We start from the raw sequence: 17368 nt of genomic DNA, 5'->3' as shown, positions 1-17368 counted from the left end.
ATGACCTTACCTAGTTGGGTAATGAAGTATTTGGAAGCAAAGCTCAGAGAGCACCAAGGACCCCACAGTCGTCCTCCTCCTCCTCCTCCTCCTTTCCATAAAACCACTATAGTCCCTTTCCTTTACTCTTAAAAAGGATGTATTTTTATGATTAATTTTTCACCAACAACAGACTGAACATTTTCTGTACAAAGTCTTTACCGATTTACTGATACTATACTTTGCTTTATTTTTAATTTTATTTTTTCCCTCTTTAAAAATGATTTTTTTTAAAAAAAAAATCCTGATAACCAGCACAGAATGTGATTTCAGGTTACTAATTGTGATCTTTAAGGATTTCTTAAAAGCTAGCCACGAGGGAGTCTCAGAAATCCAATTTATAAGGCATTTCATAAGTGTGAATCTTTCTTCTTAATGGCCTCCGAGAGAGCTGCAGAGTGATGATCATACATTAATGATAAGAATGGTATTAAATGAGAGTGATGGTATTAAAATAATAATAATAAAATGCACATTCTTTATCTACTTTTGCCCAGCATGTGCAGGCATAGTTTAAAAATCAGCACACAATTGGGGAAATTGTAAACAGCACATTATGATAGCATTTTGATCCATTTTTTAGTAACTGTAATACATTCCAGTAACAGTAAACATATTCCAAAATATCCAGTTTTTGTCACCACGATATAAAACATTGTTGAGACTCTAGAAGAGTGCAAAGAAGAGCAACAAAGATGATTAGGGGACTGGAGGCTAAAACATACAAGGAACGGTTGCTGGAATTGGGAATGTCTAGTCTAATGGAGAGAAGGACGAGGGGGGACATGATAGCAGTCTTCCAGTATCTCAGGGGCTGCCCCAAAGAAGAGGGAGACAAGCTACTCTCCAAAGCATCTGAAGGCAGGACAAGAAGCAACGGATGGAAACTCACCAAGGAGAGAAGCAACCTGGAACTAAGGAGAAACTTCCTGACAGTGAGAACAATTAACCAGTGGGACAACCTGCCTCCAGAATCAGTGAATGCTCCAACTCTGGAACTTTTTAAGACGAGACTGGACAATGATTTGTCTGAAATGGTATAGGGTTTCCTACTTGAGTATCTGTTCTTAAAAGCCTCTAGTGATGGAGTACCCACAACATCTGGAGGCAAGTCTTTCCACTGATTAATTGTTCTCCCTGTCAGGAAATTTCTCCTCAGTTCTAGGCTGCTTCTCTCCTTGATGAGTTTATGAATGTGAATAACAAAATAACAGAGTTGGAAGGGGACATTGGAGGTCTTCTAGTCCAACCTCCTGCTCAAACAGAGGACCTTACACCATTCTGGAGCAATGGTTTCCATCCATTGCTTCTTTTCCTGCCCTCAGGTGGTTTGGAAAATGGGTTGACCCCATTTTCTTTGTGACACCTCTTGCACATTGAAACACTATCACCCCCTAGTCCAAGGGTAGGCAACCTTGGCTCTTTTATGACTCGTGGACTTCAACCCCCAGAATTCCTAAGCCGGCCAAGCTGAGGGAAAAGGGAGAGGTTTCCAAGCTGAGCCATGCTGGCTCAGGAATTCTGGGAGTTGAAGTCCACAAGTCGTGAAGGGGCCACTGTTCCCCCATGCTGGCTCAGGAATTCTGGGAGTTGAAGTCCACGTGTTGTGAAGGGATCATAGTTCCCCGTGCTGGCTCAGGAATTCTGGGAATTGAAGTCCACGAGTCATAAAGCGGCCTAGGCCAGAGGTAGGCAACCTTGGCTCTTTTATGACTCGTGGACTTCAACTCCCAGAATTCCTAAGCCAGCCATGCTGAGGGGAAAGGAGATGTTTCCAAGCTGAGCCATGCTGGTTCAGGAATTCTGGGAATTGAAGTCCACGAGTCATAAAGCGGCCTAGGCCTAGGCCAGAGGTAGGCCACCTCAGCTCTTTTATGACTCGTGGACTTCAACTCCCAGAATTCCTGAGCCAGCCATGCTGAGGGGAAAGGGAGAGGTTTCCAAGCTGAGCCGTGCTGGCTCAGGAATTCTGGGAGTTGAAGTCCACAAGTCATAAAAGAGCCAAGGTTGCCTACCCCTGCCCTAGTCCTTCTTTCCAGTTGACTTCTGTCCATTATGTGGGAAAGGGAGCTCTAAATTCTTTGAAGGAATCACTAAAAGAACTATTCTTCTCTTGACCCTTCCATCTTTCATTATTTATCTATTTTCTCCCTTCCTTCTAGGAATGCCACAGTACTCAATTCACGCATCATCTCTGTGACGGTGAAGCCAGAACCTCAATCCCTTGTTGCCCTGATGGAAATTGAATTCTCCCATTTGTATAACGTAAGTCGTTCCTGACTTAGATTCCCTTAGATGGGAGGGATTTTGAGTAGGAATAGAACTTAGAACTGAAACAAAAAAATTTCTCTCGGTTGAAAATTTTGCTGAACACAAAGATTGTTTATGCAATTATGATATCTTGTCATTCTGTGACTTCCGTGGTAAGTCAAGAAGAAAATAAAAATTAATTTTGTGGAATGGTTTTAATGCAATGAACATCAATAGCAGCATTCAGTTGACTTAGGCTGATCTTGGAAGCTACAGTAGTGTCCAAAATTGTAGAAACCTTTTGGGAAACGTGTACGCTAGAAATGCCACCTTTGGTTAAGTTTCCACCCATTTTTCTTCTAATTTCTTTATAACTGTAGCCTTGTTCACTCAATAATACCATTTTACATTGGTTTCTGGGCAACCAGTCAACTCTTTGCACCATTATTTTAATTTTATTACGTTTTGCAAGCTCGCTAAACGAAAGAACACAAAAAAACCCCAACCAACTTGATAGCGATCACATAACATACTGACCAATGTCCTCCTCTCAGCTTCAATCCATAACATCAATAACTGGATCCTACTGTGATCTGATTGGCTCATTGCCAAAACAAGATGACACCCGATTGGCTCTCTAAACACTCACGCTCATTGGCTACAATCAGAGGAAGGAAAGCTACCTGAGATCAACCTAAGCAAGTTGTGCTTCCTTTTTCTGGTTATTTGGCTATACCTTTTCATAGAATACAGTACAGATAATTGAACAAACTTTGTTGCATTACATTCTTGATTAAATTATCTTTCCATTGATATATAATTTTATGGTACTACTCCAAAAAAGTGGTGTTATTAGCCATCAAACCTCAAAAATATACTTTTCCCAAAAGGTTTCCAGAATTTTGGCCACTACGGTATGTAGAGATATTCCTGGTTAGCACTTGAGTGGGGACCACGCAGGGCTATATGGAGGATTCAAACACTAGTCTTGAAGAAGCAGTGGTCAACCAGGCACTTTCTGAGCGTGTCCAAGAAAAGAGTATGGATCATCTTTCCAGTTTGAGGGTCTTTGTTTTCATCTCTGCATCAACCTTAGCTGAAGGTTAAAGTCTATGTTTTCTACTGTGGGCACAGAGACAACGTCTTTCATCTCTACAGGACCTTCTTGAGAACTTCCTTCAGTGCTTCTTTTCAGTGCCCCCACCCCACCCGAGGCCACAGGAGAAAGAAACGTGACAAGAAAGGGAACAAATTGGCTCAGACTTCCCAGCTCTAGGGTTCTGGGAGCTCTCTGAGCTTGCTTGTTTTCTTGCAGACGTTTCATTATCCAAACTAGGTAACACCATCAGTGCTAGAAGGGAATGGGGTTTGTGGGAAGGGGGGGTGGGGGGAGGAGGAGGAGGAGGAAGAAGAAGAAGACTACTGTGGGGTCCTGGGTGCTCTCTGAGCTTGGTGGTTTTCTTGCAGACGTTTCATGACCCAACTAGATAACAATATCAGCGCTAGAAGGGAGTGCAGTTTGCAAAATGAGGAGGAGGAGGAGGAGGAGGAGGAAGAAGAAGAAGAAGAAGAAGAGGAGAACTACTATGGGGTCCTTGGTGCTCTCTGAGCTGGGTTGTTTTCTTGCAGACGTTTCATTATCCAGCTATGTGGACTACGGAAAGTGCACAGATGATGCTACCTAATTGGTGAATGAAATGTGTGTAAGAAAACCACCAAGCTCAGAGAGTACCAAACAGCCACAGCCCTCCTCCTCCTCCTCCTCCCCCCCACAAACCCCACTCTTTTGCAAAATGAAATGTGTGCAAGAAAACCAGCAAGCTCAGAGAGTATCAAAGACCCACAGCCCCCCTCCTGCTCTCCTCCTCTTCTTCCTCCTCCTCACAAACCCGTTCCCTTCTAGCTCTGATGATGCTACTTAGTTGGGTGAATGAAATATCTACAAGAAAACAACCAAGCTCAGAAAGCAGCAAGAAACTCACACTTCTCCTTCTTCTTCTCCTCCTTTCTGCAAGCCCCAGTCCCTTCTGGCATTGATGATATAACCTAGTTGGGTACTGAAATGTCTGCAAGAAAACAACCAAACTCAGAGAGTACAATGGATCCCACAGTTTTCCTCCTTCTCCTTCTTCTCCTTCTCCTTTTCCTCCTCCTCCTTCTCCTTCTCCTTTTCCTCCTCCTCCTCCTCCTTCTCCTTCTCCTCCTCCTCCTGCTCCTCCTTATCCTCTTCTTTCTTCTCCTTCTCCTTCTCCTCCTCCTCCTCCTCCTTCTCTTCCTTCTCCTGCTCCTCCTTCTCCTCTTCTTCCTTCTCCTCCTCCTCCTCCTTCTCCTTCTCCTTTTCCTCCTCCTCCTCCTCCTTCTCCTTCTCCTCCTCCTCCTGCTCCTCCTTATCCTCTTCTTTCTTCTCCTTCTCCTTCTCCTCCTCCTCCTCCTCCTTCTCTTCCTTCTCCTTCTCCTCTTCTCCTTTTCCTTTTCTCCTTCTCCTTCTCCTCCTCCTCCTCCTTCTCATCTCTGCAAACCTCACTCCCTACTAGCAATGAGGATGTTACCTAGTTGGGTCACAAAACAACTGCAAAGAAATAACCAAGCTCAGAGATCAGAAAGGAGCTGAACCATGAGCTGCTACAAATATTGTCTTCTATGGCTTCCCAGGTCTCTCTACAATAGTGCTGATCTCAGATAAACACCTACTGCAGATTTTCCATTTGCCTCTCCTGGATAGGTAACTTTTTAAAAGCAAGAGGAAGCCACAGTCTTTATGGTGGCCTAGAATCCACAAATAATGTCTATTTTTCATTTGAGCAGAGGATGCAAGCTTGTCTGCTGACAACCTAGAAGGAACTCCTAACTGTGTTTCCCCTAGTGTGGAAGCTGACAGATCCTGCCCTGTCATTTGAATTTAATCAGAAGGAGATGTCAAAATGTAGGGTTGTTTTTTTATGAGGAGACACACACATCCACAAACATGGATGGAGGATATGCATTGTTTCTCATTGGTATGAGCATCTCTCTGGGAAATTGCGCACTGATTATTATTAATTTTTTTTTTTTTGTCTCCTTTTCTCTCCAAACAGGGAACCACAAACCAAACCTGCATTGTCTGGGATGAAACTGATGTGTAAGTCAAGTGGGTTTGTTTGTTTCTTTTTGATCAGTGGTTCTCAACCTTTTTAATGCCGCGACCCCCCCCAACCGGTCGTGAGTCGAGGACTAGTCAACCGGTCGTAAGTCGAGGACTGCTCAACTGGTGCAGCACCGTTTGCAGAATGGGACTTTTGGCGGGCTCAGCAGGGCAGAGACAGCCTGGACAATTCCTATTGGCTTTTGAAAGCCAATGGAATTAGACTCTATTCAAGAGAGCCTATTCTATTGGCTTTCAAAAGCCAATAGAATAAAAGGGAGTAGCACAGCTAAGGAAAAGGGGGGGAAAATGGCGGACTGCGTTGTTTGGCAACCCCCATGAAATGGTTGTTCGACCCCAAATGGGGTCCTGACCCACAGGTTGAGAACCACTGTTTTTGATTGACAAAACAAAAACAAAAGTGCCAATGTAATTTGCTGGGGTGGCTGGCAAGGGGCTGTGTTTGGAGGAAACGGAAGCTGGTCAGATGTGATCTTCAGAGTTCTAATAATAACAGTAATAAAGATGGAAGGGACCTTGGAGGATTCCTGACTCAGGAATTCTGGGAGTTGAAGTCCACGAGTCATAAAAGAGCCGAGGTTGCCTACCCCTGACCTAGGACAGTGATGGCGAACCTTTTAGAGACCGAGTGCCCAAACTGCATCCCAAAACCCACTTATGCATCGTCGGGTGCTGGGTGGGTGTGGCCCATTGGGAGGGCATGGCCCATTGGGTGGGCATGGCTGCAGTGGTAACGGCAGACTGGGTGGGACTAAAAAGTTCAATCAATCAATTCCAACTTTGCAAGATCTTTTTTTTCCCGCGACAAGTTGAAATTGACTGAACCTTTTTTTTTTTTTTTTGTACACGGCAGTGGAGGCCTAAAGTGAAAAAGTTTTATTTGATTTTATTATAAATTTTTACAATTTTACAATTAAAAAACCCCTTCCCCAATCCCTCCCAACCCCCCCGAAACCTTCCCCCCCTCTTCCCAGAGCTGAATACAGGGTTAACTAGAACTTAAAAGGAAAAACTTTTAAACTCCAATAAACCTCAAACAAATATAATTACATTCAATAAACGAATTATGAAGTACTTTAACTCCATTATGTATGAAAAACAGAAAGAGAAAAAGAAAGAAAAAAAAAACCTTCTTCCAATACTATCCTATTAACAACCATACCACTATAATTAAATTTAACATTAAAATAATTTCTTTGTCATTACAATCCTACCAATTTGCCATTATTTTATTTTATCTATAATTCACAACTTCTGTTTCTTTCACAATTAATAAACCAATCATTATGAGCCGAGGTGGCGCAGCAGTTAGAGTGCAGTACTGCAGGCCACTTTAGCTGACTGTGTTCAGCAGGTCAGCGGTTCAAATCTCACCGGCTCAAGTTGACTCAGCCTTCCATCCTTCCGAGGTAGGTAAAATGAGGACCCAGATTGTTGGGGGCAATGTAAATATATATATACATTGCTTACTGGTGTACACCGCTTAGAGAGTGCTTGCACTTAAAGCGGTATATAAGTCTCATAAATAAATAAATCTCCCTAACTTAATAACATTACAAAATATCATATTTCATATAAAGTAAATTAATTGGAATCTAGTCCGCCAAAGTGAAAAAGTTTTATAAAACCCAGCTGAAGGCCTAGGGCTGGGGCGACGGCACACGTGCCCACAGAGAGAGCTCTGAGTGCCGCCTCTGGCACCCGTGCCATAGGTTCGCCACCACTGTTCTAGGAAATACATTAGGTGAAACACATGGAAGGGGGTTCTTCCTTATGAACCTAGATGAGGAAAAAAAAAAAGGTTCCACAACTTTTGTGGCTGTTTTCTTTTGGAGAGCAAGGGAAAGACTACGGATGGAGATCAGCTTCCAAACTGAATAATTTTTAAGAGAGTCTGTGAAGCTGGTCCGATGTTTACATTCAGCAAAGATGCTGTTAAAATTACAGACGCCATGCCACTGAATTCATAAGTGGAATGTGATCCGTTTGATTTGTATGTGCGTGCACGTGTTAATATATAGGTAGAGAGAACACATCTCCATCATAAGCTCATCTGCATTTAGATGGATACTTAAGCTGTATAGTTACTATGGCCCTTTTTTTTTCTTTTTTTTCTTTTGATTTAACAAATCCGGTCTGCTTGAATGGTTAGTTCTCCTCAATCATGTCCCAATGTTTACACTTGAGTTGGGTGTGACAAAGGAACCAACTCTGATCTGTAATGGGGAAAAAAACAAAAACATGTGTGGTTGTTGTGCTTTGCTGGTGTGGATGGTGTGGATGATAGATAACTATGTTCTGTATTTCCTAGAGTCTATGAAAGAAGTAATTTCATAGACTGATTTACAACACCCCTGAAGCTGATTTCATGGTGGTCTCCTTTCCCCCTGTTAGTCCTCTTCTAAAAGGTGTTTTTTCTTGTATAGAAGCTTGGGAAGACTTGTTTGACTGTTCCACTATTATGAAGATGAACATGCAGGAGTACTTGATAAAATATATTCTTTATTTTAATGTTAGGATTAGTTTGACATATCCAGTCCTATTAGAAATAAAACATTGAATAATAAAGTTGAACGGGACCTTGGAGGTCTTCTAGTCCAGCCCCCTGCTCAAGCAGGAGACCCTATACCAGGGGTAGGCAACCTTGGCCCTTTTATGACTTGTGGACTTCAACTCCCAGAATTCCTGAGCCAGCCACGCTGAGGGGAAAGGGAGAGGTTTCCAAGCTGAGCCATGCTGGCTCAGGAATTTTGGGAGTTGGAGTCCACCAGTCATAAAGCGGCCTAGGTCTAGGCTAGAGGTAGGCCACCTTGGCTCTTTTATGACTGGTGGACTTCAACTCCCAGAATTCCTGAGCCAGCATGGCTCAGCTTGGAAACCTCTCCCTTTCCTCTCAGCGTGGCTGGCTCAGGAATTCTGGGAGTTGAAGTCCACCAGTCATAAAAGAGCCAAGGTTGCCTACCCCTGCCCTACACCATTCCAGACAAATGGTTGTCCAATCTCTTCTTTAAAATCTCCAGTAATGGAGCACCCACAATGTCTAGGAGCCAAGTCCCTTCCGTTGTTTAATTAAAGAGTAACAGAATTAATTAATTCTAGTTAGGATCTCTCCTTGATCAGTTTCCATCTTTTACTTGTTGTCCTGCCCTCTGGTGGTTTAGAGAATAGGTTGACCCCCTTGCCTTTGTGGCAGCCTCTCAAATACTGGAACACTACTATCATGTCACTCCTTAGTCCTTCTCTTCATTAGAGTAGAGTAGAGTAGAGTAGAGTAGAGTACAGTAGAGTAGAGTAGAAAAGTGGGGTGAGGTGGGGTGGGGTGAGTGGAATGGAATGGAATGGAGTAGAGTAGAGTAGAGTAGAGTAGAGTAGAGTAGAATAGAATAGAATAGAATAGAATAGAATAGAATAGAATAGAATAGAATAGAATAGAATAGAATAGAATAGAATAGAATAGAATGTGGAATAGAATGTGGAATAGAATGTAGAATAGAATAGAATAGAATAGAATAGAATAGAATAGAATAGAATAGAATAGAATAGAATAGAATAGAACTGGAAGGGACCTTAAAGGTCTTCTGGTCCAGCCCCCTGCTCAAGCAGGAGAACCTATACCATCTCCGACAGGTGATTGTCCAGTCGCTTCTTAAAAACCTCCAGTGATAGACCATCCACAACTTCTGTTCCACTGGTTGTTTGTCCTCACTGTCAGGAAGTTCCTCCTTAATTCCAGGTTGCTTCTCTCTTTGATCAGTTAACTAGACAGACCCAACTCCAGCAACCGTTCTTTATATGCTTTAGCCTCCAGTCCCCTGATCATCTTTGTTGCTCTTCTATCATCTCACCTCTAGTCCTTCTCTTCATTAGACTAGACCAGGGGTAGGCAACTTGGCTCTTTTATGATTGGTGGACTTCAACTCCCAGAATTCCTGAGCCAGCCTGGCTCAGCTTGGAAACCTCTCCCTTTCCCCTCAGCGTGGCTGGCTCAGGAATTCTGGGAGTTGAAGTCCACGAGTCATAGAAGATCCAAGGTTGCCTACCCCTGATCTAGACATACCCACTTCTCTCCGTCATTCATCATGTGGTTTAACCTTGACCACAGAACACACTGGGTAAGCTTAGACCCATCTTTACCTTTCTCTAAGGCTAAGGTTCTCAACCTTTTTAATGCCGTGACCCCCAACCAGTTGTAAGTCGAGGACTACTCAACCGGTCGTAAGTCGAGGACTACTGAACTGGTGCAGCACCATTTGCAAAATGGGACTTTTGGCGGGCTCAGCAGGGCAGAGACAGCCTGGACAATTCCTATTGGCTTTTGAATTAGACTCTATTCAAGAGAGTCTATTCGAATAAAAGGGAGTAGCACAGCTAAGGAAAAGGGGGGAAAAATGGCGGACTGCGTTGTTTGGCAACCCCCGTGAAATGGTCGTTCGACCCCAAATGGGGTCCCGACCCACAGGTTGAGAACCACTGCTCTGAGCCCAAGCTACTTTGCAAGAGATCCTTGACCCATCACTTAGCCTCTGTCGAAAACTGCAACGAAACACAAAAAGGATTTGAATTTCCAATGGTTGGCTCTCCCATAACTGCATGCTATTTTGGGCGTTTGGCAACTATCCAGCATTTATGTTAGTTTACAGCTTTGGAGGGTTGACAGTAAGCAAGCTTTGCAGGTGAGAATGTGTCCGACTGCTTTGGGAAGTTTCTCAGTGTGATCTGTAGCCTGAGCCCACCGCCCAGGATCAATTCTGGAAAGCACACTGAAGAAATGGTGGGGATTCTGGATGAAGGAGAAGAGGGTGCACCTCCGGATGGCAGCCAAGTCTGCCTGTCTCCACTTTCTCCTTTTCTAAACCTCAGAAAGGAGAAAGACATACACACACACACACACACACACACACACACACACCTTTCCCATTTCTCCTTTTTCATGCTCTGAATGCCTCACAATGCCAGAGGAGAGCTAATTGGCTGGCTTGGGCAATTCCGTGCTCCAACATGGCCTATGGCTTAATGGAGTCACTATTCCAGAGAGGAGGAGAAGGAGAAAGGGGGGAGGAGGAGGAGGAGGAGTGGTGGTGGAGGAGGAAGAGGAGAGGAGGAGGAGGAGGAGGAGGAGGAGAGGAAGAAGAGGAAGGGAGGAGAAGGAGGAGGAAGGAAGGAAGGAGGAGGAGAAGTGGTGGTGGTGGAGGAAGAGGAGAGGAGGAGGAGGAGGAGGAAGAGGGAAGAGGAGGAGGAGGAAGAGAGGAGAAGGAGGATGAAGGAAGGAAGGAGGAGAAGTGGTGGTGGTGGAGGAAGAGGAGAGGAGGAGGAGGAGGAAGAGGGAAGTGGAGGAGGAGGAGGAGGAGAGGAAGAAGAGGAAGGGAGGATCAAGGAAGGAAGGAGGAGGAGAAGTGGTGGTGGAGGGAGGAGGAGGAGGAAGAGGGAAGTGGAGGAGGAGGAGGAGGAGAGGAAGAAGAGGAAGGGAGGAGAAGGAGGATGGACGAAGGAAGGAGGAGGAGAAGTGGTGGTGGTGGAGGAAGAGGAGAGGAGGAGGAGGAGGAGGAGGAGGAGGAGGAGGAGGAAGAGGGAAGTGGAGGAGGAGGAGGAGGAAGAAGAGAGGAGAAGGAGGATGAAGGAAGGAAGGAGGAGAAGTGGTGGTGGAGGAAGAGGAGAGGAGGAGGAGGAGGAAGAGGGAAGTGGAGGAGGAGGAGGAGGAGAGGAAGAAGAGGAAGGGAGGAGAAGGAGGATGGACGAAGGAAGGAGGAGGAGAAGTGGTGGTGGAGGAAGAGGAGAGGAGGAGGAGGAGGAAGAGGGAAGTGGAGGAGGAGGAGGAGGAGAGGAAGAAGAGGAAGGGAGGAGAAGGAGGATGGACGAAGGAAGGAGGAGGAGAAGTGGTGGTGGAGGAAGAGGAGAGGAGGAGGAGGAGGAAGAGGGAAGTGGAGGAGGAGGAGGAGGAGGAGGAAGAGAGGAGAAGGAGGATGAAGGAAGGAAGGAGGAGAAGTGGTGGTGGAGGAAGAGGAGAGGAGGAGGAGGAGGAAGAGGGAAGTGGAGGAGGAGGAGGAGGAGGAGGAAGAGAGGAGAAGGAGGATGAAGGAAGGAAGGAGGAGAAGTGGTGGTGGAGGAAGAGGAGAGGAGGAGGAGGAGGAAGAGGGAAGTGGAGGAGGAGGAGGAGGAGAGGAAGAAGAGGAAGGGAGGAGAAGGAGGATGGACGAAGGAAGGAGGAGGAGAAGTGGTGGTGGTGGAGGAAGAGGAGAGGAGGAGGAGAGGAGGAGGAGGAGGAGGAAGAGGGAAGTGGAGGAGGAGGAGGAGGAAGAAGAGAGGAGAAGGAGGATGAAGGAAGGAAGGAGGAGAAGTGGTGGTGGAGGAAGAGGAGAGGAGGAGGAGGAGGAAGAGGGAAGTGGAGGAGGAGGAGGAGGAGAGGAAGAAGAGGAAGGGAGGAGAAGGAGGATGGACGAAGGAAGGAGGAGGAGAAGTGGTGGTGGAGGAAGAGGAGAGGAGGAGGAGGAGGAAGAGGGAAGTGGAGGAGGAGGAGGAGGAGGAGGAAGAGAGGAGAAGGAGGATGAAGGAAGGAAGGAGGAGAAGTGGTGGTGGAGGAAGAGGAGAGGAGGAGGAGGAGGAAGAGGGAAGTGGAGGAGGAGGAGGAGAGGAAGAAGAGGAAGGGAGGAGAAGGAGGATGGACGAAGGAAGGAGGAGGAGAAGTGGTGGTGGTGGAGGAAGAGGAGAGGAGGAGGAGGAGGAGGAGGAAGAGCGAAGTGGAGGAGGAGGAGAGGAAGAAGAGGGGAGGAGAAGGAGGATGAAGGAAGGAAGGAGGAGGAGGAGGAGAAGGTGGTGGTGGAGGAAGAGGAGAGGAGGAGGAGGAAGAGGGAAGTGGAGGAGGAGGAGGAGGAGGAGAGGAAGGAGGAGGAGTCGATGGCGTTCAGCTCCCACATCTCTACTTTGACCCCCCACCCACCCCCTACCTTTCACCCCTCCCCCTCCCCCCCTTCCAAGGAGAGTTTGCCCATGTGTGTCTTTGCCTTGTTGAGCCCATTCAGAAGGTTCCCGTTTCCCAATTGTGTTTGGCCACAGTTGTGTCCCAGCCAAAGGGGCCTCTTTACTAGGTTTCCATGCTTACCGATCACATGAGCCTCTTCAATGCGCCAGTCCTGAAAGTTTAATTGACTCTATGGGGAGGGGGAAAAAAAAAAAAGATTTGTGAGGAGGAAGAGCCAGGAAAGGGGGATGGAAAACCGAGAGGGGAATTCCCGTAATTAAAAAAAAACCGGAGAAGACCACCGGATCCTGAACCCCCAATGAGATGCCTCCCAGACAGCCAGGGGCAGAGGACCAAGGAGGAGACAAGGACACACCCCGAATGGTAGTCAGTTCAGAAAATTAGTATCTAATGTTATCCGTTCCTCTGTCCTTCTGCCCTGAGATTGGGAGGGGGGTGGGGAGAAAGGACAAGCCAAGATTTGGCATTGATCCGGCGGGTGAAGCGTTCTTTAGCGTTTGGTTGGGAGGCTGTGGGGAGCCTCCCTACAAGCCAAGATTTGCGGCTGAAAGGAAAGATAAAGCGTTCTTTGGAGTTTGAACGGGAAGGTGTCAAGGAGAAACTATCATTGCACATTGCTCCACTGAATCTGTCTCTAATGCTGGTATGACATCCAGGTTTACTGAGGTTTAGGTAATGTTTTTGACTGTGATATCCTTGGTGCTATCTGAGTTTGGCTCTTTTCTGGCAGGTGTCAGAAGGGAGTGGAGTTGAGGAGGGGGAGAGGGGAGGAGGAGGAGGAGGACTGTGGGGTCCTTGACGCTGTCTGAGCTTGGTGGTTTTCGTGTAGATGTTTCAATGCACAACCAGGTAACATCATCAGTGCTAGAAGTGTTTGCAGAGAGGAGGAGGAGGAGGAGGAGGAGGAGGACGACGACGACAACTGTGGGGTCCTTGATGCTCTCTGAGCTTGGTTGTTTTCTTGCAGACGTTTCATGACCCAACTAGGTAACATCATCAGTGCTAGAAGGGAGGGGAGATTGTGGAGAGGAAGAAGAGGAGGAGAAGGACAAGTGTGGGGTCTTTGGTGCTGTCTGAGCTTGGTTGTTTTCTTGCAGACGTTTCATGACCCAACTAGGTAACATCATCAGTGCTAGAAGGGAGGGGGGATTGTGGACACGAGGAGGAAGAGGACAACTGTGGGGTCCTTGACGCTCTCTGAGTTTGGTTGTTTTCTTGCAGACATTTCACGACCCAACTATGTAACATCATCAGTGCTAGCATGGAGATATGGTTGGTGGAGGTGTGGATTCCACAATCTGAAACTTGTATGGCTGGTCTGCAATTTTAAAAGGTTAAACGTATCTGAAAAAAGACCCACTGGTTAATATAAATGTGTAAGGAAATGTTAATGAGTTCTTCATTCCCTCCCAATCTGGCAGATCTGTTTGGCAGATTTTTTTTTTTTTAATTGCTGATCTTCCCATGGCCTTGCCAGAGTCAAAATGAAACAGATTTTTGAGGGTTGCAACTCTCTACCACTCATGTTGCAAGACTAAACCCCATCTGCTTTTATCCAATTCTTTCCAGGAACTAAACTCTGCAGAGACTTCTCTGATGTGATAAGATGGAAACCAGAAAGAGGGAGAAAGAGAGAAAGAGAGAAAGAGAGAAAGAAAGAAAGAAAGAAAGAAAGAAAGAAAGAAAGAAAGAAAGAAAGAATAAGAAAGAGAAAAAAGAGAAGGAAGGAGATAGCGAGGGAGGAGGAAGCAGAGTGAGGAAGGTAGGAAGGAAGGAGATAGCGAAGGAGGAAGGAAAGAAGGAAGAAAGGGAGGAAAGAGATAGGAAGGGAGGAAGGAAGAAAAGGAAAGAGATAGCGAGGGAGGAAGGAAGGAAGGAACGAGAGCAATGAAGGAAGGAAGGAAGGAAGGAAGGAAGGAAGGAAGGAAGGAGAGCGAGGGAGGGAGAAAGGAAGGAGATAGCGAGGGAGGGAGGAAGGAAGGAGATAGCGAGGGAGGGAGGATGGGAGGAAGGAAGGAAGGAGAGGGAGAGAGGGTGGGAGGAAGGAAGGAAAGAGATAGCGAGGGAGGGAGGGAGGGAGGGATGGAGGAAGGAAGGAAAGAAGGAGATAGCAAGGGAGGGAGGATGGAAGGAAGGAAGGGAGGGAGGGAGGAAGGAAAGAAGGAGTTAGTGAGGGAGGGAGGAAGGAAGGAAGGAGATAGGGAGGGAAGGAAGGAACGTGATAAGGAAGGAAGGAAGGAAGGAAGGAAGGAAGGAAGGAAGGAAGGAAGGAAGAAAGGAAGGACAACTGATTCATATTTATGACGGTCGCTGTGTCCCGGGGTCACCTGATCATCTTTTTCCCCCTTCGGACAAGCACAACCAATGGGGAAGCCAGTTTCACTTAACAACCAGGTTACTCACTTAACAACCACAGTGATTCACTTAACAACTGTGGCAGGGAAGGTCATAAAATGGGGCAAAGGCCACAACAACTGCCTTTCTTAGCATGAGAAGTTTGAGGCTCAATTGTGGTCGTAAGTCACAAGGACCACCTTTATGCCACCCATCTCACTATCAAGTGACTCCATCGTTTAGGGAAGTCTTTTCCAAACATGGCGACCTTAAGACGGGTGGACTTCAACTCCCAGAATTCCCCAGCCAGCCATGCTGGCTGGGGAATTCTGGGAGTTGAAGTCCACCCGTCTTAAGGTCGCCATGTTTGGACCCCTCTGCTTTAGGGAACTAATGAGGCAAACTTTTGCCTGGATATTTCCCTCAGAAAGTGGAACAAATGTTATTTTTGCTCTCCTTTGAATGAGAAATTTTACCTCAGCCCGTATTTCTAGCATCCCCGCCTGGCTCGGCTCCCCAGCTCAGCCTTTTGCAAGGAAATGGGAAGGAAGGCAGCTTTGACACTTGATGTCGGTTTTGCAGGCCATCAATGTGGAGATAAACCCGGAGGATTATCTCCTTTTGATTCTGATTGATGAAGCCCAGAAGGGAGGGCGTCAATCGCCCCGAAATCTCATTTCCCACTAAGATGGATTCCCCCCTTCTTTTTTTGTCCCTTCTCTGCCAATTACCGGAATGCAAAGCCATCAATGGGCCGCTGAATGCTTTTTGGTCTCTGCTTTTAGTATTATTTCTCTTTGTTTGCAAACCGCTAGTTAAGCCGGGTTTGATTCTAAAGCATCTCGGCTGAGAGCATGGTAGGTTTGTCTAAAAAGGGTCGAAAGAGAAATTGTCAGAAGGCAGAGGTCTCTGACACAAATGCATACAAATTGCTTATTAATGTTACTTAATTGCTCGTTGAGGGAGAAGGCAGAGCTTATGGCTGCTTGGGAAGATATGTGTCCTCCCTGAGGCTAGATGGGTTGAGATGTCGGAAGCTAAAAAAGATTTAGGAAAGAAGGTCAGCCAGCAAGGGGGAAATTTTAAATTTGAGAGAGGGGGGAGGGAAAGAGAAAAGGAAGAGAGAGAGAGAATCAGAGGGAGAGAGGGAGAGAAAGAGAGAAAGAGAGAAAGAATGAGAGACACAGAGAGAGGAACAGAATGAGAGAGAGAATGAAACAGTGAGTGTGAGTGGGAAACAGAGAGAGAGAATGAGAGGGAGAGGGAGAGAAAGAGAAAAGAAAGAGAGAAGGAGAGGGACAAAAAAGAGAATGAGAGACAGAGAGAGAGGAACAGAAAGAGTGAGAATGAAACAGTGAGTGTGTGAGTGAAAAAGAGAATGAGAAAGAGGGAGGGGGAGAGAATGAGAGGGAGAGAAAGAGACAAGAATGAGAGAGAGAGCAAATGAGAGGGAGGAGAAAAAGAGAAAGAATGAGAGACAGAGAGAGGAACAGAATGAGAGAGAGAATGAAACAGTGAGTGTGTGAGTGGGAAAGAGAGAGAGAGAATGAGAGGGAGAGAGAGAGGGAGAGGAGAGAAAGAAAAGAACGAGAGAGAGAGTGAATGAGAGGGAGGAGAAAAAGAAAGAATGAGAGAGAAGGACAGAATGAGAGAGAGAATTAAACAGTGAGTGTGTGAGTGGGAAAGAGAGAGAGAGCGAGAATGAGAGGGAGAAGGATAAAAAAGAGAGAATGAGAGACAGAGAGAGAGGGACAGAAAGAGCAAGAATGAATCAGTGAGTGTGTGAGTGAAAAAGAGAATGAGAAAGAGGGAGGGGGAGAGAATGAGAGGGAGAGGGAGAGAAAAAGAATGTGAGAGATAGAGGATGAGAGGGAAATAGGGAAAGAATGAGAGATAGTGAATGAGAGAGAAAAAAATGAGAGAGAGAAGGAGAGGGAGGAGAAAAAGAATGAGAGCGAGAGGAACAGAATGAGAGAGTGCGAGTGAGAAAGAGAGAGAGAGAGAGAGAGAGAAGTATGTTATGAGCCCCCTCTCTTAAGGAGACCCATCTGGTGGAGATCAAGAAGAAGGGCCTTCTCCGTGGTGGCTCCCTCTCTGTGGAACATCATCCCTGCAGAGATAATATGGACCCCCAATTTGACATGCTTTTAAAAAGCCCTGAAGACCTGCTTCTGCCAAGGGGCCTGACCACCCCAGGTTGATATGGAGCCTATCAAGCAGTTGGTTTGATTGAGAATGAGATGGGGGGGGGGAGAGAGAGAGAGAGAGAGAGAGAGAGAGAGAGAGAGAGAGAGAGAGAGAGAGAGAGAATGGAGAGCATCAAACAGTTGGTTTGATTCTTGTCACCAAGGGACTGAAGGGTTTATTGGCTTTTGTGTTGGAGTTTTATTTCTGTAAGCCAGCTAGCGTCGCTGTGGGTGAGTTGTGGGCGACCACATAAATTTTCTCCGTAAATTTCATAATAAATAAAATCTTTCACCCCATCTTCTCATTGTGGTCTGCCACCAGAACACAACCCCAGGTTGCAGCATGCACCAAAACCAGCAATCAGTCCCCCCACTTGATGGTGGGGAGGGTGGAACACCTGGGAACAGCTGGATGCCATCAGCTTTGAGGCACGATGATCC

The 17368-nt window shown here is 46.3% G+C and overlaps 1 protein-coding gene across 10 annotated transcripts in view; it reads left to right on the top strand.

The window, feature by feature from the left end:
* Window positions 1-17368, top strand: part of ADGRB1 (adhesion G protein-coupled receptor B1) — a 281838-nt gene that overhangs the window by 156136 nt on the left and 108334 nt on the right. For all 10 annotated transcript variants that reach the window (XM_039357090.1, XM_039357092.1, XM_039357084.1 and 7 more), the window contains 2 exons: window positions 2202-2304; window positions 5364-5407. In XM_039357090.1, coding sequence (XP_039213024.1) covers window positions 2202-2304; window positions 5364-5407 — 147 coding nt within the window. The remainder of the gene's footprint in view (window positions 1-2201; window positions 2305-5363; window positions 5408-17368) is intronic.

The sequence above is a fragment of the Crotalus tigris genome, unplaced genomic scaffold, assembly GCF_016545835.1.
Source record: "Crotalus tigris isolate CLP2741 ecotype Arizona unplaced genomic scaffold, ASM1654583v1 scf7180000018864.669028, whole genome shotgun sequence".
Lineage (NCBI taxonomy): Eukaryota > Metazoa > Chordata > Lepidosauria > Squamata > Viperidae > Crotalus > Crotalus tigris.
This window is presented reverse-complemented; position numbering and strand designations above follow the sequence as displayed.